This window comes from Hemiscyllium ocellatum, chromosome 5 (assembly GCF_020745735.1).
Source record: "Hemiscyllium ocellatum isolate sHemOce1 chromosome 5, sHemOce1.pat.X.cur, whole genome shotgun sequence".
Lineage (NCBI taxonomy): Eukaryota > Metazoa > Chordata > Chondrichthyes > Orectolobiformes > Hemiscylliidae > Hemiscyllium > Hemiscyllium ocellatum.
This window is the reverse complement of record NC_083405.1, coordinates 104,830,403-104,853,674: the sequence shown is the minus strand read 5'-3', so window position 1 is coordinate 104,853,674 and position 23,272 is coordinate 104,830,403. Positions and strand designations below refer to the sequence as shown.

The following is a 23,272-nucleotide window of genomic DNA, read 5'->3' as shown; positions in this document are numbered from 1 at the left end:
ACATAAGTTTATTTCCACTGGGAATTTTTTTGTCTAAAAATTCTTACATTTGACAGAGAAGCTGACATGTTGCTGTGAAGTTTCCAGATATCAATATCACAGTACAGTGAGGGTGAAGTTCCTGACTGCAAGGGTTCTACCAGTTATCTGCCCTAACTTGATGGCATTGCCACTGAAATTCCAGAACAATGGTGTACACACTCTTACAGTCATTTTCCTAGGGTTTCTCTAGCTTGAACATTGAGGTAATTCAGTATTGGTTAATCAGGAGAACAGCCCTGAAAATTCACACCCAATGTGTGTGAATGGCAGGGAATCTCATTTGTAGATAACATAGCAGGAATGAGTGACACTATCACTTTAGTCATTGTAGCCTGGCTTCAGTTACATTTTAATAATCATTGAAATTATATATATTTGAAAAAAAGGATTGGATCGAACACAGTCTGGTATTGAGTGTGCCGGGCCAGCAGTGAAGGCTTTGTTGGAGGCTGCTGTTAGACTAAGCCTGAAATCCAGCCTGTTCTGAATCAACCCTTTAAATCATTCTGCAATAGCTTTGATATCATAAATAGTGCAAATCTCAGAAATAGTCTCCCTGTGAATAGCTTGATCATTTTTTACATTGTACCAAACAATTTCACAGAGGAAAATAGATGTATTTTTTCTTTATAAATATCTCAAAGAATCATAATAGTCATAATGCCACAGCCAGCTCTAAAGCCCAGAACAAATCATCTGTCAGGGTAAGAGGTCCCACATCTGGTTTTAGTCTAAGGTGCAATTCAGCTTTTTGTATTGACTTTATAATTTAAACCACCATTATTATTAATCCTTTACTGGGGGCCCAAGGAAAGGTAAACATAAAATTCATTACAGAATTATTGTACATTAATTTTAATTTGACATGCTGGTGGACTATCATTTCTTTGCAAACACAAAATGGATGCAGTATTCCATAAACCTGACTTTCTAATTTGTTACACCTTTTCTCATTTCTCATGTGAAAAACATGCAGTTGTGGGATTACAGTTTACCATCTGCACCAACGCTGTTTAAAGGGATACTCACTTGATGAAAAACTGTTTGCCATCTCTTTAAACTTTGTCTACAAATGCACAGATAATTGTCTAATGGTTACAGCACAGATGGAGGTCATCGGGGCAGTCACATTCATGCCAGCTCTGTCTCCACTGTTTCCTCACAAACGTTTTAACATCAGATGCTTATCCAATACATTCTTGAAAAACACATAATTGAATCGCCCTCCATCATCATACCAGGCACTACATTCCAGATCTTATCCATTAGAATAAGGAAAAGGATTCTTGTGCCAGCTTTTGTTCTTTTGACAATCATCCTGACTCTGTTGCCTGGTTCTCACTTCCCTTGACAATAGAAGTGGTTTCTCCCAGTCAATGCAGCTTAGATCATCGTGATTTTGAATGCCGCCATCAAATTTCATCCCTATCTTATCCAACAGAACAGAGCCAGCCACTCCCAGCTGTGGTGTAACCTCAGTCTCTCATTCCGTTTTGATAAAACGTTTTGGGATCCTCTCTAAAGGCTTCGTGGCTGTCTTCGAGTGTGGTGGCTCAGAAATGTTGACAGTCAAAGTGTTTCACATATGTTCACCCTTGCTTCTTTCTTGCGTTTGTGTCCTGTGCCTTGATTCATAAAGCCCAGAATCCCCTCTGAGCATTCTACCCTGCCACCTTTGATGATTGTGTACAGATAAATCCACTGATGTAATCACATAGGTCATTGCTGGACAGAGTAGCATGTGCTGCTCTTGAGAAGATGGGCTTAGGATACCTTCTGGAACTCTGTAGTCCGTTGGCTGAACATATACTTTAATGCTGTTTGAGAGTAGAGTTTTGACCCAGTGACAATGTAATATCATCCTGAAACATCTTCCAAAAGTCCTCACCCCTTTTATTCACACATCTCTTCATGAACATTGTGTCCTTTTAATATAAGTAATCAATAAATATAAAACAGCATATCCAATTTATCTAATCCTTTCATCTGATAAAATCTTAAAAGAGACCACCTTCCTTTTATCAGCCTGCCTTGCTACATTTGAAGAAATAAATGTCTCTAAATGTGTGCGACAAATACAATTTTCTACTTAAAGGAATTTTTTTTTTAGAAATGCATCAATGCTTTGGAGCTTCAAAGATGTAAGCTGGTGCTGGGAGGTGAAGAATTCTGGTAGTGCATTGATCAGAAGCAATATGATCTTTCACTAATAATGGTGCGAGAGGAGTAAAGAAATCTTCTTAGAAAGATTTTACACAACGGAGTTTAAAATCTTCCAACTTCCTTTTAGATTCTAATGCCTATCTGGCACCTATGTGCTTTTTAAACATGGTCATTATCTACTGTAAGTTAGCATTTAGTTTCAATGTTATTGAAATAAAACATGACTTCCATTGGCATTTGAGGCAATGGGAAAGCTTTGAGTAGGACAAGTTTGGTACCTATTCCATCAGTACTAAGTTAATTTAGAGAGAATGCTACTTAGAATATGATAAAGTTCAAAATCACAAAACACCAGGTTATAGTCCAACAGGTTTGTTTGGAAGCACTAGCTTTCGGAGCACTGCTCCTTCATTCAGTGGTTTTTTAAAATATATTTATTGATTACTTATATTGAAAGGACACAGTGTTCATGAAAAGGTGTGTGAATAACAGGGAAGGTGAAGACCTTTGGAAGATGTTTCAAGTTGATGTTACATTGTCACTGGGTCAAAATTCTACAACCACATGATGAAGGAGCAGCACTCTGAAAGCTAGTGCGTCCAAATAAACCTGTTGGACTGTAACCTGGTGTTGTGTGATTTTTAACTTCGTACACACATGTCGAACACTGGCATCTCCAAATCAGAGAATATGATAGGGACTTTACACCTAGTTTTGGTTGCCACGCAAAATACCTGCAAGGCTCCCCACATCAACCTCACAGAGGTCTCCAGTGCTGATAGATTCGGAAACGTAGCTGCTGTGGAATTGTCTTTTCTACTTAGTTTTCTTCCCAGAAGTAGGTGCAGTAACTACTCCAATATATTTATATACCTTTCTTTTGAAGTGGACCATTACAAAACTATTTGGGATAACGTGCAAGGCCCTTCGGAATGGACCTTTCTGGAATTCTTTGACAGAATTTATTCAGACATCTTCAAACATCGATTTCTGGCTTGTGATAAGTGAAAGATATAAACCAATGTTAAGAGTTTGATATCTGATAGCTTGTATAACTAGGCTGCACAAAAGGAACACCAGATCTTTAAGGATTGTGAACCCGACATATGCAGGAATTTGGTACAGCTGGAGAGCTTTCAGACAGCAGGATGCTGTATGTTTGAGGAAATCCCAAGTTGATATATTCTGACATCCAGATGAATCTTGTTTCCTACATCACTGGAAGTTTGAATGAAGTAAACTTTCCCAGTTATCCCTTTTCTCGATAGAGCTACAGCACATAATAGCTTTTCATACTTTGCAAGCAATTTTCATTTATCATGCAGGGATCAGTGCTGTTTCCCCTGTTATTCGTCATTTATATAAATGATTTGGATGAGAATTTAGGAAGAATGGTTAGTAAGTAGGCGGACGACGACAGGATAGTGGACAATGAAGAAGGTTGTCTAAGATTGCAAAGGGAGCCTGATCATTTGGGACAATGGGCTGAGGAGTTTAAGATAGCGTTTAATTGGGATAAACTTGAGTATTGCATTTTGGAAAGGCAAACAAGGGCAAGACTTACACAATTAATGTGAGAGCCCTAGTGTTGTTGAATAAAGAGACCTAGGTATTTAGGTACATACTTCTTTGAAAGTCGTGTCACATGTACACAGGGTGGTTAAGAAATTGTTTAGTGAGCTTGCCTTCATTACTCAGACCATTGAGTAATTGAGTGTTTGGACTTCATGCTAAGGTTGTACAGGACGTTGCTGAATCCACTTTTGGAGTACTGTGTACAGTTGTGGTCACCCTGCTATAGGAAGAACATTATTAAATTGGAGAGGGTTCAGGAAAGATTTACCAGAATGTTGTTTGGACCAGAGCGCTTGCATTATAAGGAGAGGCTGAATAGACTGGGACTTTTTTCAAGCATAGGAGGTTGAGGGGTGACCTTATGAGGTTTATAAAATCATGAGGGGTATAGATAAGGTGAATAGCAAAGGTCTTTTCCCTAGAGTAGGAGAGTTCAAAACGTAAATTTATGGTGACAGGGAAAAGATTTCAAAGGGACCTGAGGGGCAACTTTTTCCACACAGAGTGTGGTTCTTATGTGAAATGAACTGCCAGAGGAATTGATGAATATAGGTACAGTTACAATGTTTAAAAGGCATTTGGACAGGTACCTGAATAGGAAAGGTTCAGAGGGAAATGGATCAAATACAGGTAAATGGGACTCATTTAGTTTGGGAAACTTGGTTAGCAAGGACAGTTGGATCGAAGGGTTTGTTTCCTTGCTGTGTGACTTTATGTCTGCTGATTCAGGTGGGTGTGAATTTAAACCTTTCAAGAATACTCTTGGAGAGTCAGGTACACTTTATTCTTCTTTCCCTCACATTTGAAAGAACACACAGATCTCACTAAGCAAAACCATGTCACCATCCCTTCAATAAGGCTACTTGCAAATTACTTGTTGGGGAATGGACAGGAACAGACTGTTGATTGAGCACTTGCTGATGTCCATCTTTTATAGCCAAAGTCAGAGGCTTTTACCATTCTCACTGACAATGGTGCTGTTTGTAAGTGTGGAGAATCACAGATACGAGCCCACAGTGTAACACATTGCCATGTGGTTGAAAATGCGATCCAAGCTATTGATGTTTCAACAACATGACAATAATGGAGACAGTTTGGAGTTCCTCATGGCACATTAACTACAGAAATATCGAGTCATAGAGATGTACAGCATGGAAACAGATGCTTCAATCCAACTCGGCCATGCCGACCAGATATCCTAAACTAATCTAGTCCCATTTGCCTGCACTTTGCGCATATCCCTCTAAACCCTTCCTATTCATATACCCATCCAGATGCCTTTTAAATGTTGTAACTGTACCAATCTCCACCACTTCCTCTGGCAGCTCAATCCATGCATGGAACTATAGAGGTAAAAGTTTACTTCATACTAAATTGGTTTAAGTTTCAGTATGAAAGGCCCAGAAAGCTGATGTAATGCCAGCCCATTGAGACCAGTGCAGAACTTTGGACTTTCTTTGGCTTGACGAGACCATTAGGCAGTACAATGTATCATTGAAATGCCACTGTTTGGGAAGCTCTTTCTCGGTTGAAGGAATTGAGAAAAACTGAGAGAAATATAATTTATTAGAAGTAGGTTAAAAGACACCATAAAAATAAAACCAAAAAAGTATACATCAGAGTCCATTCAGCCCATATATCTTTTCCCCTTAGCAAATGTTTCCTTTTCACATGTATAACAAACTATTTTTCAAAATTATCACTGACTGTTTTAAGGCAGCGCATTGCAAATTGTAGCTGCTTACCTTAGTATAAAATGTTCTCATTTCACACATTTTGTACCCATTGCTGTTGCTTTAGATCGTTGCCTGATCAAGGGACCTGGCAGCAGGCTGATGATAATGTGGTTTAAAGCCTGCCTTTGTGCTGAATTCCACCCACTTCCTTCCCCCACCTGCCCATATGGTACACGCACAGTGCTGTGCACCATTACCCTTCTATGCCAGTGTCTGTGCGTGATTCTGGACCCCAGGTATGGGCAAGTGCTGGTAGTGACTGCTGCCAAGAAATTAAGTGTTGTCGACTTCTGATTATGAGCTGTCACCCAATCAAACAAGTGGGAACTCTGTCGCAGGGTCCTTGAACGTGGGCCTGCCCCCTGCCCATTTCAATGTGGGCCTTCCTAAAAAGGTGACATGGGACTCTCACCATTTCCCCTTAAATACCACCTAATATTTTTGCTAATTAATTCATAGAATGTGGGCTTCGCTGGCAAGACTGATATTTATTGTCACCCCTGACTGCCTAGAGGGCAGATGAGACTTAACCACATTGCTGTGGGTCTGAAGTCACATGTCAGTCAGGCCAGGTAACAATGGTGGTTTGCCTTCCCTGAAGGGATTAGTGAACCAAATAGGTTTTTCCCTCCTGACAATTGGCAGTGGTTTCATGGTCATCATTAGACTCTTAATTCCTGATTTTTATTACATTCCACCATGTGCTATAGCAGGATTTGAACCTAGGCCTCCAGAACCACTGGGCCATTGATATATTGATCACCTCTCCAATGTTTATATTTCAACTCCACTCACCTCTGCCACTAAAGCCACTTTTCACGGTCAACATGCTACAGCTGTACTTCCTACAGAATGTCCTGTGGCAATTTGCGAAGATTATTCAGCACCTCCCAGTCCCAAGGCATCTACCATTGAAAGCAGCAAGAGTGTCAGGCTACTGGGAACACCATTAGCTGCCTCTCCCTCTCTGTACAAACACCATCATGACTCAAGCACATATTGCCAGCCCTTCAACATCATTGGATCTTGTTCCTGGAATTCCCTAGCTTGGAAGTAGCACTGGCACAAGGATTTGTCGCAATTCCGTGTGATGGTCCGTCACCAATTTCTCAAGAGTATGGAGGTACCAGTCTTGAGGTTCAGCCCTGTTGGCCACACCTTTCTTCACAAGATCCAAAGAAAAATACCTGTTTCAAAGGTCACATATAGAGATTGAAATATCATGTTGCAAACAGTGCAGAAGGTAGTGTGCATGCTTGGGAATAAAAAGACCTCATGGTTTCCAAGACATCAGAGCAGCATTGGAGTCTTCAAGCTGGACAAATGCTGTCAGTATTCCCCTGCTGAGGTGTTAACTCCACTTTCATCCACCCACTGGATGTCTGCTTTGTTCCTCATTATCTGATCAATAAGTAGACAGACAGCTTGAGGACAAATTGCTTTGATATATGCAACTCCAATTTGTTGCATTTTGGATTGGCAAAACTGGGTCAGAAGTCAAAGAGGAGCCTGTGATCTATTCATCCAACCACCCAGCTGAAGAAATAATGCAGTTGTATATTTGGCTGCAATTGTTAACAGTTAACAACACAATATCAGAGATTCAGATAATGCTAAAAGAGATACATTCCTTCACCAATTTAATTCTCTCATATGAACTTCCCCATTTTAATTTTGTGACCTGCTTTTGAACAGGTGAAAGGTCTAAAGTTAAACCACATCAAGAAAACACAACCTGAAAAAAGGAAATCTTGCAAAAATTAAAAGGCAAAACATACCTGAGTGACTATATAAAAGTTAACTGCCATGTGGCGCCACTATATAAAAGAGCTTTTGCTACAGTATCTCCTGTGTCAAAGTGATGGATTATCCACTTGGTTTAACCATAAATATCTTTATTAGTTCCTATTGTATTGCACTCACATTTCTGTTCCCCTGCTTTACAAAAATTGACATCCAAAGAAAACCTTGCCTCTTTCTGTGTGCTGTATTTTGGGCTGTGTGCCTTTATGCAATCCAGTTGATCAACAGTATGTCGCAACTTGAACCCTGCAAAGGAAAGGAATCAGTAGCATTTTTGTTTCATTTCCCTTGTATGTGAATCCAAATGATGACCAGATGTGTGACTTACACAACTTAGCTATAAGCATGGACTCCCACTAAACTCCTCCACAGGCCAAATTCAATCTGCATTTTTCTAACACTATTTTAATTAGAACTTTGTGTTGAATCATATGTTTCAGGCATGTGAAAGGCAAATGAAGTGTAGAACAGTGACTAAAAGCAAATAAAAACTTTACAGTGCAGTTCTGCAAATGTGCTGATGCCCTTGTACCTCTACTGCAATACGAAAGTCACGTTTTTGTTTCCCATGCCCTTTGCTTGAGCTATCTATGACCACGATCCACTTTATGGTTCTTCCCCTACCTCAAGGGGAGCTAATTAGGTCTAGGCTTCTCTGTAGCAATTGTTATTATTGGAGTTTATTTGCCCATCTGCTTAAATAAGTCTTTTAATTCAAAAGAGACAGATGTGAAGCGAGATTACTTCAATAGTGGCTTTTCTAGCTCAACTATTAGAATGTTTCTTTCCTTTTGAGTTTATGAGCTTCTTGCATCAATAGATGAACAAGACAAGGTAAGTTTCAGTCTAGCTGAAAATCTTGAATGACCTCCTTGCTTGTATAATTGGGGAAGGTTTCACTCACGAGACAGTAATGTCCATTCAGACAAAATTCTTGGAGCACCCTCAGAACTGACAAACATGAAAACAGTGAATTCATAAATAAATAAACCCAGGGTTGCAGTGTATAACCATACCATTACAGAAATCTGAACTGCAGATTCACTTTTCCAGCATCTCACTGCGTATTTGACCATTGTATGCATGCTGCAGCAAGCATACACAAGGAATGAATTCTTATTTCTGAACTGCCAGACAGTTCTGTTTTAATATTTAAAATTTAATTGAAACATTAATGAGAGCTGGCACCTTATTAATAAGTTTCTTCACCAGATGACTAGTACTGTTGTGTGATGTAACACATTACATTAATCTCCCTAACAAGCTCTGACTGACTGCATTTCAATGTTGCAGGTGGACCTGGGTTTCTTGCAGCACGTTTCTGCCATAGCAACGCAAGGTGCTATCTCCAAAGAAACTCAGAGGATGTATTTCATCAAAACCTACAAAGTGGATGTGAGCTCCAATGGCGAAGACTGGATAACTGTGAAAGAACGGGGTAAACAAAAGGTATTTTGTTTCAAGCAAACGTACGTTGCAAATATGTCAACAAAAGTGCTCTTTTGGGAATGAAATGCATGACTGAAAGATTGTTATTTGATTTGTTTGTTACTTGACAATTCTTTAACTTCAGAAGACACTTATGATTTTTTGTTCTTATCTGTGAAGGGAACATGCATTGCTGCCCCTTTAAGTCCTAAGTTAAAGCTATCCTCCAAAGTTAGAAAAGTCCAATAAATCTGACCTACAAAACTAAAATTCTTCAGATTCCCATGTTGGAAAGGATCATATATTGAAACTAAACAAGCAGAAAAGATCAGTCAAATGTGCAGGCTTTTTTTGAGCTAATAGTATATGAATAAGGGACTTGATGAAGCAAGTGGATTAAGTTTCCTCACCAGTCCTTCCCTTGACAGCGTAGACCTAATGTTCTAAGCACAATTATGCATGGTTGAATGGCTGCATTTTTATGATTTACGGTGGCTGTATTCTCTTATACTATGCAGTTTGAGATAGAAGGTATATGAAAATGTAAATATTAGCCACAAAATTGCCACAAAACACCTCACATAACCTTACGAAAAAGCCTACATAAAGAAACATAGAAAATAGGGGCAGGAGTAGGCCATTCTTCCCTTGGACCCTGCTCTCCTATTCATTATGATCATGGCTGATCAGCCAACTCAGCATCTGTTCCTACTTTCGCATAACACGTGTTGATCCCTTTAACACTAAGAACTGTATTTAACCCCTTCTTGGAAACATTCAGTGTTGTGGCCTCAACTGCTTCCTGTAGCAGAAAATTCCACAGCGTCACCACACTCTGGGTGGAAGAATAAGATCTCACACTTCTCTAGGTCTGCTTGCTATAATCCCAGGTGATCTTACTACATACTGGATAGGTCAGATCCCAGAGTAAAATCTGCTTGATCATTCATTGTTTTTATTTCACACTAAAACATCTGCGGAAAACTCAGCACACAAAGCTGCAGCTCCTCTCTATTAATAAAACAGAAGTTTATTATATAAAAGGAAAACAATAAATAAAATGAACCAATAATTTCCTTGCGTTTGCATCTCAATAAAATCCTACCTTGTTTTATTTGTACACTACCTCCAGTTCTCCTGTCGTTCACCAAGAAATTGGATGGCATTGATTCCCTGTAAGTTGGATTGGCAGCTTGCCAATGCTGCTGCAAATGTGTTGCTGGTCAAAGCACAGCAGGCCAGGCAGCATCTCAGGAATAGAGAATTCGACGTTTCGAGCATAAGCCCTTCATCAGGAATAAGAGAGAGAGAGCCAAGCAGGCTAAGATAAAAGGTAGGGAGGAGGGACTAGGGGGAGGGGCGATGGAGGTGGGATAGGTGGAAGGAGGTCAAGGTGAGGGTGATAGGCCGGAGTGGGGTGGGGGCGGAGAGGTCAGGAAGAGGTTCCTAACCTGCAATCCTCTTCCTGACCTCTCCGCCCCCACCCCACTCCGGCCTATCACCCTCACCTTGACCTCCTTCCACCTATCCCACCTCCATCGCCCCTCCCCCAGTCCCTCCTCCCTACCTTTTATCTCAGCCTGCTTGGCTCTCTCTCTCTTATTCCTGATGAAGGGCTTATGCTCGAAACGTCGAATTCTCTATTCCTGAGATGCTGCCTGGCCTGCTGTGCTTTGACCAGCAACACATTTGCAGCTGTGATCTCCAGCATCTGCAGACCTCATTTTTTACTCGAAGATTTTGCCAATGCTGCTGGCTACTACCATCCAACTGTGGCTTCACAACAACACTCCTTCATGGTCCATGCCACCATCTCCCCTACCCTTTCTTCCAGGCAAATTGGCATCGACAAACCATCAGCCTCACCATGTCTGATCTTGGACCAACTCTCTCTCCACATCACCGGTAGTAATATCACTGGTGGAGTAATCTAGAACGCCAGGTTAATAACCCGGGGTCGTGGATTCAAATCCCATCATGGCAGATGATGAACTTTGAATTCAATAAAATCTGGAATAAGAAGCTGGCTTAATGGTGACCACTGGTGATTGTTATTCAAAACCTCCCTGGTTCACTAATGTCCTTTTTGGGAAGGACATCTGTCATCCTTACCTGGTCTGGCCAAAGCTGACTCCCACAGCAATGTGGTTGGCTCTTAACAGCCCTCCCGGCAATTGGAATGATGGCCTGGACAGTACCGCTTGCGTCCTATGGAGGGATGTTCTGGAAAGTGCCAGCCATTTATGTGGCAAACAAACTGCACATGCTTCAAGAAAATGGTGATGTGTGAAAGTTAAAGGGGAGCATTCTCTCGTGGGGTTAAAGGGGGACTACAGTGAGTCAGGGGAAATGTCAAAATCAGGCAGGCACTCTGTCCTACTCAGAGTCCAGGGATCTGTGACCTTGCAGTCTAGGAATTGGTTTAGGCTTAGTCCCGCAGGTCAACAGCAAGCAGCCTGAGGATTATAGTTAGGTGCCTTGGGTACTGTTGGGACGTCAGACCTGGGGGTGAGACACTTTTCTTTTCCTGAACTGAGACAAAGGAAGGGATTGAGTAAGATGGGGATGGATGTAATGAGTGAGAAGGAAGCACAGAAAGTAGGAAGGGCTTGTTGTATAGGAGTATATGGTGAGTGGACATACAGCATGCTAAGTTGGTGGGAGGTATGTGCAGTGGCAGAACTAGAGTGACTGCTGACCCTGTGAATATGAGCTAGTTGGGTAAAGACAGTGGCATCTAGCCTTGCAGAGCGCAGAACATCATTGATCTTATCACTGTACTGCTGAGCATCGCACTTTAACCAAGAGGCAACATGTTTGGGTCTCGTCTGGCTGTGACCTATGGACTGACCTCCCGAGGCAATCAGCTGGAAAGAGGAGACTCCGCCGCTCCCACCCCCCTCCCAAACTCCATCCACCTGCGCAAATTATTCTTTGTCCACTAAGCAGGGACTGAGCTTCCCTGAGTTCTGGGCCATACCTTCTGTAATATTTAAGCAACACAGCAAGAGGGCCAGTTCCTGCCTTGCTGTATCTGAATCTGGCATTGTAACGATGGCGCCGGAGGCCTGAAAGCCTGAACGATCCTAGCAGTGGTGAACACTTCTGCCTCTCGAGCCACACAATTCCCAAGAAAGGTACCATGTTACATGATAAATGAGGTGAGGAGTGGAAGGTTGTGCGGGAAAAGTTGCTTCTTGCCATGGCGGAATGGGTATGATGAATCTCACTCTGAACTAAAAATGGGGAAAATTCTACCCAACAGCTTCTTGACATTTCATTATTGGAAATTTCTGCTTGTTCAATTCTGGTTGTCAGGCAAGCAGTCTAATAATCCAATGGAGGAAGGTAGATGAGAAAAATGCTTGTGTGGTCAGGCTGGTTGTTATCAGGCGTACCTTGAATTCCAGGAGCAGTAATGACTGTTTTATATGCTGTTGCATTGTTTTGGAACTTCGGAGAAAGAAAAGTCACAACCACAGCCCTTTTAAAATGGAGAAGGACAGACAATAGGAAGCACATGAAGGAGAAAGAGAAAGAAACCCACACTGCTAACTGACACAGCAGTGAATCTGCACAGTTACTGTCTTTGCTGGACATCAGAGTGTGTCTAGGAAAACTTAACAAACAGCAAAATTCACAACTGACCTTGGAGGAACCTGTGTGGGACAGCTCACAGCACAGGAACAGATATGTGCATAGTTTTTAATGTGTAATCTTGCTGTAAGTCTAGATTAGTGAGTAGAGTGGATTCTTTCTTGATTTTATGTTCTATTGAAATCTGTCTCTTGATTAAACTTAAAAATATAAACTATGGTATTAAGTTAGCCTTGAGCACTGTTTTGTTTAGAGCAAAAATACTGTGCTATTTTCTAGGTCTGTAGATAGTGAAGGAGCAAAGATGGCCTTTAGTAGAGTGATATGCTCTTCCTGTCAGACGTGGGAGTTTAGCGCAAGCTTACATGTTACTGAAGATTACAACTGCAGCAAGTGTCTTTGTTCCGAATCCTATCAGACCAAATAGATCAGTTAGAGGCAATGAGGAATTTACAAGAGCTGGGAGGTCGGGGATGGCGGGGAAAGATGTGATGAATGGCAGTTAAAGAAAGAGAGAAAAGCTGCAGATACAGTCATATAGATGGGTTAACTCCAGGAAAGGTAGGAGGGTTAGGCAGATAGTGCAGGAGGCTTCTGTGGCTATCCCCATTTTAAACAAGAATGGTATTTTGGAAAATTGGGGGTGGTGGATTCTCAGGGGAATGTTGCATGAACAATCAAGTTTCTAGTATCAAGACAGGCTCTAGTGGAATGAGGGATTCTTCGGGTTCCAAGTGATCGAGTGTGACAGGGGACTTTCTAGTCTGAGGCAGAGATAGACATTTCTGCGGCCAGCAGTGAAAAATCAGAATGGTGCATTGCCTTCCTGGTGCCAGGGTCAAGGATGTCTCAGAGAGGTTGCAGAATGTTCTCAAAGGGGAGAGGGATCAGCGGGAGGTCACTGTACACATTGAAAACAATGACATAGAAAGGGAAAAAGATGAGATTCTTAAGGGAGAATATAGAAAGTTAGGCAGGATTTCAAAAAAGAAGTCCTCGATGGTAGTGATATCTGGATTACTCATGTGGTACGAGTGAGTGAAGGTAGAAACAGGAGGATAGAGCAGATGAATGCATGGCTGAGGAGCTGGTGCAGGGAGTAGGATTCACATTTTTGGATCATTGAAATCTCTTCTGGAGTAGAAGTGACCTGTACAAGAAGGGTGGATTGCACCATGAATTGGAAGGGAACTAATATACTGGCAGAGAAATTTGCTAGAACTGTTTGGGAGGATTTAAACTAGTAAGGTGGGGGTGGGGAGGGTGCCAGGGAGTTACTGAGGAAAGAGATTAATCTGAGGCTGGTACAGTTGAGAAAAGAAGCGAGTCAAACAGTCAGGACAGGCAGGGACAAAGCAGATAACAAGGTAGGACTGAGAAATTAAACTGCATTTACTTCAATGCAAGAGGCCTGACAGGTAATGCAAATGAACTCAGGCCATGGTTAGGAACATGGGACTGGGATACCATGGCAATTACAGACACAAGGCTCGGGGATGGACAGGACTTGTAGCTTAATGTTCCAGGATACAAATGCTACAGGAAGGACAGAAAGGGAGGCAAGAGAGGAGGGGGAGTGGCATTTTTGATAAGGGATAGCATTACAGCTGTACATGGGAGGATATTCCTTGGAATACAGCCAGGGACATTACTTGTATGGAACTGAGAAATAAGAAGGGGATGATCACCTTACTTGGATTCTATTATAGACCCCCTAATAGTCAGCGGAAAATTGAGAAACAAATTTGTGAGGAGATTTCAGCTATCTGTAAGAATAATAACATTGTTATGGTTGGGGATTTTAACTTTCCAGACATAGACTGGGACTGCCATAGTGTTAAGGGTTTAGATGGAGAGGAATTTGTTCAGTGTGTATAAGAAAATTTTCTGATTCAGTATGTGGATGTACCTACCAGAGAAGGTGCAAAACTTGATCTACTTTTGGGAAATAAGGTAGGGCAGATGACTGAGGTGTCAGTGAGGGTGCACTTTGGGGCCAGCGACCATAATTCTATTAGATTTAAAATAGTGATGGAAAAGGATAGACCGGATCTAAAAGTTGAAATTTTAAATTGGAGAAAGGCTAACTTTGACAATATTAGGCAAAAACTTTCAAAAGCTGATTAAGTACAAATGTTTGCAGGTAAGGGGATGGCTGGAAATGGGAAGCCTTCAGAAATGAAATAACAACAGTCCAGAGACAGTATATACCTGTTGGGGTGAAAGGAAAGGCTGGTAGGTGTAGGAAATGCTGGATGACTAGAGAAATTAAGGTTTGGTTAAGAAAAGGAAGTATATGTCAGGTATAGACAGGTTAGATCAAGAGAATCATTATAAGACTATAAAGGGGCAGTATACTTAAGAGGGAAATCAGGAGGGCGAAAAGGGGACATGAGATAGCTTTGGAAAATAGTGTTAAGGAGAATCCAAAGGGTCTTTACAAATACATTAAGGACAAGAGGGTAACTAGGGTGAGGATAGGGCCCCTCAAAGTTCAGCAAGGTGGTCTGTGTGTGGAGCTACAGGAGATGGGGAAGATACTCAACTAGTATTTTGCATCAGTGTTTACTGTGAAAAAGGACATGGAAGATATAGAATGTGGGGGAATAGATGGTGACATCTTGAAAATGATTATGTTACAAAGGAGGAAGTGCTGGATGTCTTGAAATGCATAAAAGTGGATAAATCCCCAGGACCTGATCAGATGTACCCTAGAACTCTGTAAGAAGCTGGGGAAGTGATTGCTGGGCCTCTTGCTGAGATGTTTGTATCATCGATTGTCACAGATGAGGTGCCAGAAGACTGGAGGTTGGCAAACGTGACACCACTATTTAAGAAAGGTAGTAAGGACAAGGCAGTGAGCCTGACATCGGTGGTGGGCAAGTTGTTGGAGGGAACCCTGAGGGACAGGATGTGCATGCATTTGGAAAGGCAAGGACTGATTAAGGATAGTCAACATGGCTTTGTGCATGGGAAATCATGTCTCACAAACTTGATTGAGTTTTTTGAAGAAGTAACAAAGAGGGCAGAACATTGGACATGATCTATATGGACTTCAGTAACGTGTTCAACAAGGCTCCCCATGGGACATTGGTTAGTAAGGTTAGATCTCATGGAATACATGGAGAACTAGCCAGTTAGATACAAAGCTGGCTCGAAGGTAGAAGACAGAGAGTGGTGGTGGTGGAGGGTTGCTTTTCAGACTGGAGGCCTGTGACCAGTGGAGTGTCACAAGGATCAGTGTTGAGTCCACTAGTTTTCGTCATTTATATAAATGATTTGGATGTAAACATAGGAAGTATAGTTAGTAAGTTTGCAGATGACACCAAAATTGGAGGTGTAGTGGACAGTGAAGAAAGTTTCCTTAGATTACAGCGGGATCTTAACCAGATGGGCCAATGGGCTGAGGAGTGACAGATGGAGTTTAATTTAGATAAATGTGAGGTGCTGCATTTTGGAAAAACAAATCTTACCAGGACTTATACACTTAATGGTAAGGTCCTCGGGTGTGTTGCCGAACACAGAGACCTTGGAGCGCAGGTTCATAGCGCCTTGAAAGTAGAGTCGCAGGTAGATAGGATAGTGAAAAAGACATTTGGTATGCTTTCCTTTATTGGTCAGAGTATTGAGTACAGGGGTTGGGAGGTCATGTTGCGGCTGTACAGGACATTGGTTAGGCCACTTTTGGAATATTGCGTGCAATTCTGGTCTCTTTCCTAATGGAAGGATGTTGTGAAACTTGAAAGGGTTCAGGAAAGATTTACAAGGATGTTTCCAGGGTTGGAGGTTTTGAGCTACAGAGAGAGGTTGAATAGGCTGGGGCTGTTTTCTGTGGAGCGTTGGTGGTTGAGGAGTGACCTTATAGAAATTTATAAAATCATGAGGGGCATGAATAGGAAAAAAAGACAAAATCTTTTCCCTAGGGTAGGGGAGTCCAGAACTAGAGAGCATAGATTTTGGATGAGAAGGGAAAGATATAAACGGGACCCAAGGGGGGCACGCAGAGGGTTGTATGTATCTGGAGTGAACTGCCAGAGGAAGTGGTGGAGGCTGGTACAATTGCAGCATTTAAAAGGTATCTGGATGTGTATATGAGTAGGAAGGTTCAGAGGGATACAGGCCAAGTGTTGACAAATGGGACTAGATTAGGTTAGGATATCTGGTCGGCATGGGCGGGTTGGACAGAAGGGTTTGTTTCCATGCTGTGCATCTCTATGACTCTCTGGTAAACAATCCTCTGTTGCTGTAATCTGCAATGGTTACCCCTCAGCACTCTCCGGCTAACAAAACTATCATTAAATTTGATTTTTCCCATTTGTCAAGGTCAGTCATATTTATGCATTCACAACAAACATCAATCATACAAATCATCAGCCTGTAAGGTAATCAGTAATTGTTGTGACTTTAATATTCAACTGAAAATGTTAATCATAAATCCCAACTCACCTTCAGTCATAACTAAATCTGAGGCAACTGCAGCAACGTCCTTTCAGTTGATGCTAGAATTAACTGACCCAGTTTTCTTCATCAGATCATGAGTTTATGCATTGGATTTTGCCAATATTTTTGTAATAAGAATTAGAAAGGGGTGAGAGGGCTGGTTATGTGAAGAGTATAAGCAGGAGTTCTGATTAAAAGTGTGGTGCTGAAAAAGCACAGCCGGTCAGGCAGCATCTGAGGAACAGCAGAATCGATGTTTCGACATAAGCCCTTCATCAGGAATGTGAGCTTATGCTCGAAAGATCAATTTTCCTGCTCCTCGGATGCTGCCCCACCGGCTATGCTTTTCCAGCACCACACTTTTTGACTCTGATTTCCAGCAATCTGCAGTCTTCACGTTCTTCCAGGGCCTCTGATTAAGCATGATAAATGAGCGTAGCTCCTCTCCAGTTCTCACCTCTTTTGCATCCCTAGTTTTCTTCAGTTCATCACTGCTGGTCAAGTCTTTATCCACTTGGCCTTAAACTCTGGCATGCCCTTCCTAATCCTCTCCACCTCTCCTTTTTTTAAGATGCACCTTAACATCCTTGGCTAAGCGTTTAGACACCTAACTAAACCCCCTAATACGTTGTATCAGGGATCCTTTGATAATCACTGATGTGAAATATCTTTAGTGTTAAAGGCATTTTTTTTGTTGGAAGCCATCTCTAGCCAGTCATTAAAGACTTTTTTTTAGGATTCATGTCAAAGTCACTCTCAAGGGAGAGGATGTGGTGTCGTGGCAATGTCATTAGTCTAGCAATCCAAAACTCTGGGCTAATGCTGGAACAATGGGTTTGAATCTCACAATGGCAGATTGTTCAATTTCAATTCAATAAACTCCGGGCTAGAGAGCTGGCCTGATGGTGACTATATAACCACTGTTGTAAAAACCCATCTGGTTCAAAAATTTCCTTTGGGGAAAGAAATCTGCCTTCATTCCCTAATCGGGCTTACATGTAACTCCAGACACACAGCATTTCCGACAACTCTTAATTGCCCTCTGGGCAGTTTGGGATGGGCAATAAATACTGACCTGGCCAACAATGCCCACATTCCACCCACTTTTTGTTTAAATCATGAAATTTAACTACAGTGAAGTTTGCACATTCACCAGAACTGATGCCTCTATGCAACCAACCACAGAAGGGTGCAAGTTTGTTTGATGCTGAGCTCCTTCTTGGTCATTAAATGTAGCAGTTAATGCTGGTCATAGCTCATCACACTGAGAGAACTCTAGTAGAATCTCCTTTTATAATCAAATAAGGGAGCCTGGAGTAATTGAGATTTGAACAGTTCTTGCAAGACAACATAGGAAAAGACAATTCTGATTTTCTGTCCTTTTTGTCCTCTGGATTAGTCAACACAAGATATATTTTTCTTTATAATCACGGAACTGGCAGCCACAGCTTATCAAAGCTATTCCCTAACATGGACAGCAGTTCAAACAAGGTTGATCTATGACTGGTAGTACATCACCTTTCAGCTCTCTGTACCCATGTACACCATTTGAGTTGAAAACCAGCGTCTGGAGACTATACATGACATGAAAGGAACAAAAAAAACAAACCCAAGGGACCTGGAATGGGGTTCAGATGTCAGGCAATCAAGGAAGAATTTAACGAGTTTAAACATATATTTTGGCAAGACTTGTGGAGCTACAATTTCTTATTCTCCAGAGATAAGATTATGGATAGGTCCAGAATTCACACTAAAATTGTTTAAATTGTCAGTATCTTGTTGCACTGCGTTACATATACGTATTATAGCAACATTACCTCATTGGTGGGCCATGAAGGAGTTTCATTTTTAAGACCGAGAATTCTGTCATTTTGATCTACAGCAAAGAACATTCAATCAACTTAATTCACAAGAGTTATTCACACTTCCTTTCTGCAAACCAGGAATCCATCAGATTTCTAATATGAGAACATTAACAAGGAACATTTGCTGAAGAAAAGTAGCCTAATTTAAAACTGATCATATTTCTACAATGCACACCTTGGAAATGACAGTTCCAATATTAGTCAGCGGGTGCTTAATCCATTCACATGGCCTCCCTCTGTTTGCTGTTTTAACAGAGCCATCAACACATGTAAAAAAGTCTGAAGTCCTAATGTGAATCATTAAACAGATCATTCGCAAATCCTTTCAGTTGAGTAAACTCTTGCCACCTGCAAGCCCTCAAATTAGATGTAATTAAATGAAAGATGGTCTCAACTGAAATGCTTTGTGAAGTAATGAGGTATTACCAAGATGTGCCTTAAAATAGTTTAAAACGACTGGTCGTATCATCTTGGATGTTGAAAGTTTTCATGGGAACTTCAGAACCACTTTATTGTGCAGGAAAACTCAAAGTAACAGTTTTAATCAATTTGAATTATTTTCAAACACATCAATATGAAATGATAATTGTCTCAAACAATCCTTATAAAGTTTGGAGTCAGTACTTTTTGGTGGAGTTCATTCCATTTGTAATGGAATAGAAAATTCTTATGATGTTAGCAGAGTAAAAGCACCTCAAAGGCAAAAGGGCAGTTGAAAAACTCCCTGAATGTCTCATTCGAATGTTGAATATTTGCGTCTTCCTTAATTTGCAGAAGAAATGGTATGAGCCTTATTTTAATACCTTAACCAAAGGATGTACCAATTTCATACTTTCTTCATTGAGAGCAACAGTGACCGTCCTTTGATTCGAGGATGACACCTGGTCAGAGTCATGAGACTCAATAGGCCAATTCTCAACCTATAGACCTCTGGAGATGTGGGCAAGATCTCCCACAAGATATTGAAATGCAGAGTGCAAGATTTGCTCTGTGACATCACTGTGCCTCATCATTAAGATGCTGTGAATCCAAACACGATGTAGCTTGATGAGCAAGTTGTCACCATTTTGAAAGATTGGTGAAAGACAAGCTCCTTTTAATGCTGCCATCATCGAGGAGAGCTGCAGAGTATTACTGAAGTGTTTTCTTCATTCCCCCATTGGAGCACAGGCCATTGAAAGTTCAGCAAGGAGGACTTAGCAGGGGAAGGAACCTTTTGACTAGACAGACACACTATCCAGTCTGTCAAAGTTGAATTTATAGGAGTTTTGCATGAATGGAGCTGCATTCAATAAGGACACCAAGGATTTGATCCTTCCATTGAATCTGGAGAATGCGGTGTAGAAATGTTGGGAGGCCTCACCAGTACTCCTGCCTCTTGCTGATATACAATCTAGTTTTCATGAGAGTAGTGGGGACAACTGTCCAGATGCTCTGACTTTTGTTGATTTGCTGAGATCATTGTTGTCAAACACTCTGCAGTAGTTTATCAAAGGCTGAGCTGGTACATCTAGCTTGGTGTGGCGTCTCATTGTCCAAGGTCACATTTAGAGAGAACCAAGACTGAGGAAGTGCTCACCATATTCCTGAGTTGAACCTTTGACTAACCAGGAGCTGGTTGATTGAGCTTTCTATTGGTAACATTGTGTGAGCTACAGATACATGGCAACACGATCACCCACAAGTCCCCCTCCAAGCCACTCGTCATCCTGACTTGGAAATATACTGCCACTCCTTCAGTATCGCTGAGTCAAAATCCTGAAATTCCTCCCTAAGGGCATTGTGGGTCAACCCACAGCACATGGACAGCAGCAGTTCAGGAAAGCAGCTCACTACCACCTTCTCGGGGGCAATTAGGGACGGGCAATAAATGCTGCACCAGTCAGCAATGCATTGTCACACGAGAGAAGAAAACATTTCAAGACCAGGCTGGGTTTATTGGCTAGAGAATTGAAGAGGTTGGTGTTGGCTTGAAACTCTCCTGGAGATGAGCAGGAACACAGCAGTGATCTGCAAACTGTTGGTCACATGTGCCATTGCTGGTCAGGTTACTTTTTCACACAGAGGTGACTGAGGTTAAAACATTTTCTATCTAGCTGACATCTAGCCAGTGGATACGTGATCTTTGCGGAAGTGAGTAGTTGCTGACAAGTAAGTTATAAATGTACTTAGTTAAATGGTTTAGTATTATTGATGAATACCAGAAAGAGTTCCTGGTGGTGTTTTCAATATTTTTCTTGTATTTGTCTAACAAATGCCAGAGGTTCCTCTGGAAGATCTGTAGCTATAGCACGTCTCTGGCAGGATTTCCTCAGTCACAGGAAGGAGGTGATTCAGGAGAATGTGTATCAGGATTTTCCCTGGTGTAGAGAAGAAGGAAATAATTCAATTGTTTCCACAGAATGTTCCCTTCTTGATGATAGTTGCTATTATTGCATTTCTAAAGTAAGAAGTGGAGTTCTTCTTCCTCCCAAATCTGTAATAGTAATGCATGGAATCTGGAAGTGACCAAAGGTTCAGTACCTTTGAAGACCTCAGCTTGAAGACTTGAGATTTTGTTGTCTTTCATCTGGTTAATTGCTTATTGCAGATTTCCTGTTGAGGGTAACGGGGACAGATAACCTGCAGTTGCCATGGTTGAAGAGGTATTGAAAATGTTCCTTCCAGTGTTGACGAAGGCCGTTGCCACCTTCACGAAGAGAAATACTATCCTGTCCACAAATGGCCCTGATGGCATCAAAGAAAAGTGGCATGCCATGATCATCAGCAAATTCTTGGATCTGGGGTGTTCTCTTTCCACCACATGTCCTCCTTTACCTCTCTGGTCGAAGCCTGTGCATGACTTAGCTTAACGTGGAGGACCTTGGGAAGCCATCATGATTCACATGACCTTGATGGGTCATTGGCTTGATTTAAAGGACATGTCCAACCACCACCTTGCCACTGCATTTCTCCCATATTCGCCACCATCTTTGCTTGTTTTTGGGCAAAGGATTGTCCGTCTGCCCCTAACTCTGGTGCCAAGGGTGGCCCTACCATAACATCACTCAAGGTGCACAAGTCTGTCCACCACCTTTAAACTGACAATGCACGGAGGGGTGGGGTGGGGATCACCTACTTCTCACTGTACTCAAAGATCATTTCGAATTAAGGGTTCAAGTCCTGGACGGGGAGAAAAGCCTGCAATCTACTGTCTAGAACGTGAGGCTGTGAGTGGGTGAGCCAAGCTGTAAGTGTAAGCCAATTGAGTGATTGTAACTGTTCTTTTACTCTTTTAAAAAGCAGTCTAAAAGAGTGCACTCTGCTCACTCACCTTTTAGTCTTCAGTTCACTGGCAGTAATTTGTAGATCTAACCACTTTGCAATCCCATGAGCACTTTCCAATCAATTAAAGTCAAGATGAGAATTTATTGGCACCTGAAGTTGTGCTGAGAATGTGATCATGGATAACTTAATGGCCATTTGGAAGTCAACTATGATGTTGTGGAATGGGAGTCACGTTAGCCAAATCCAAAAATGGACGGCAAGTTCATGTCGCTCAAAGGATTTTCGCTGGAATTTTACAATAACTTACCGGTTTTTTGATCAGTTTTACTGATGCCAGATTTTTATTTCTCGATTACCTTTCAAAACTGATTTCATATTTTCAAGCTGCCGTGTTTATTATTGAACTCAATCTCCAGACTCATTGACTAAGTTCAAGTCCATAATTCATTGCTTTGCTCCCCCACTGCAATTAATGGAGACTACTATAATTCAGCATATTAAGGTGCAACAGAGTGAAAGACTTTCAAAGCAAAATAATGCGGATGCTGGAAATATGACCTGAAACAGATTTGAGAACTCTCAGCAGATCTAGCAGCATCTGTGGAGACAGAAACTGAGTTACTACCTTAAGTTGAATATGCGTTTAAAGATTTTATTCCATAATTATTGAGGAGCAGTATCATAGCTCTCACATACCATTTCAATTGTATGGGTCTGTGGTTGACAGGGAAACAATGTAGTCCCCTGGGTTGCTCACTTATTAATTCTTTTGACATTATTTCAATGTTTGGACTTTTTGCGGTTGCTCAGAATTGAGAAAATCAATTTTATTTCTTTATTCTTGTTGATATGTTATGAGTATTGTCATCATAACTCAAGCAAGGGTTAGAATTTAAAATTAGGTCCAGAATAATCCTAGCGGCATCAATGTGCGTGTCGAATGTCAATGTCGTGATTCTGATTATTACAGGTTCCACAGTGAGGAGGCTAAAACAGTATTTCATAAAGTTGAGAAATTGCAACACAGTGGTGTATTGCAGGTCTGCCAAACCAGGGGAATCTAGAAAATTATGGTGTAAATTAATGTAGAAAAATAGTGATTGTAAACATTTCTATGTAGGTTGTGTATACTAAGTCAAATACCTTCCACTCTGCCATTACCATCTTACAAAGTGAAAAAAAACTATTCAAATTAATTTCAAATGACTCATTTCAGTATTATATTTAATTACTTCATCAATTGGAATGTTTCCTTATCAAGAAAAGACAAATGATTATTTGGACTAACTTATGATGGAAAAAAAGTTTTGCACGCTGTTGACGTGACTGCTAACATTCTGTGGAAATAATGCAAAA

General features: G+C 41.3%; 1 protein-coding gene across 3 annotated transcripts in view; it reads left to right on the top strand.

The window, feature by feature from the left end:
- Positions 1 to 23,272, top strand: part of nrp1a (neuropilin 1a) — a 183,084-nt gene that overhangs the window by 112,250 nt on the left and 47,562 nt on the right. For all 3 annotated transcript variants that reach the window (XM_060825079.1, XM_060825078.1, XM_060825077.1), the window contains exon 7: positions 8,613 to 8,768. In XM_060825079.1, the coding sequence (XP_060681062.1) occupies positions 8,613 to 8,768 (156 nt within the window). The remainder of the gene's footprint in view (positions 1 to 8,612; positions 8,769 to 23,272) is intronic.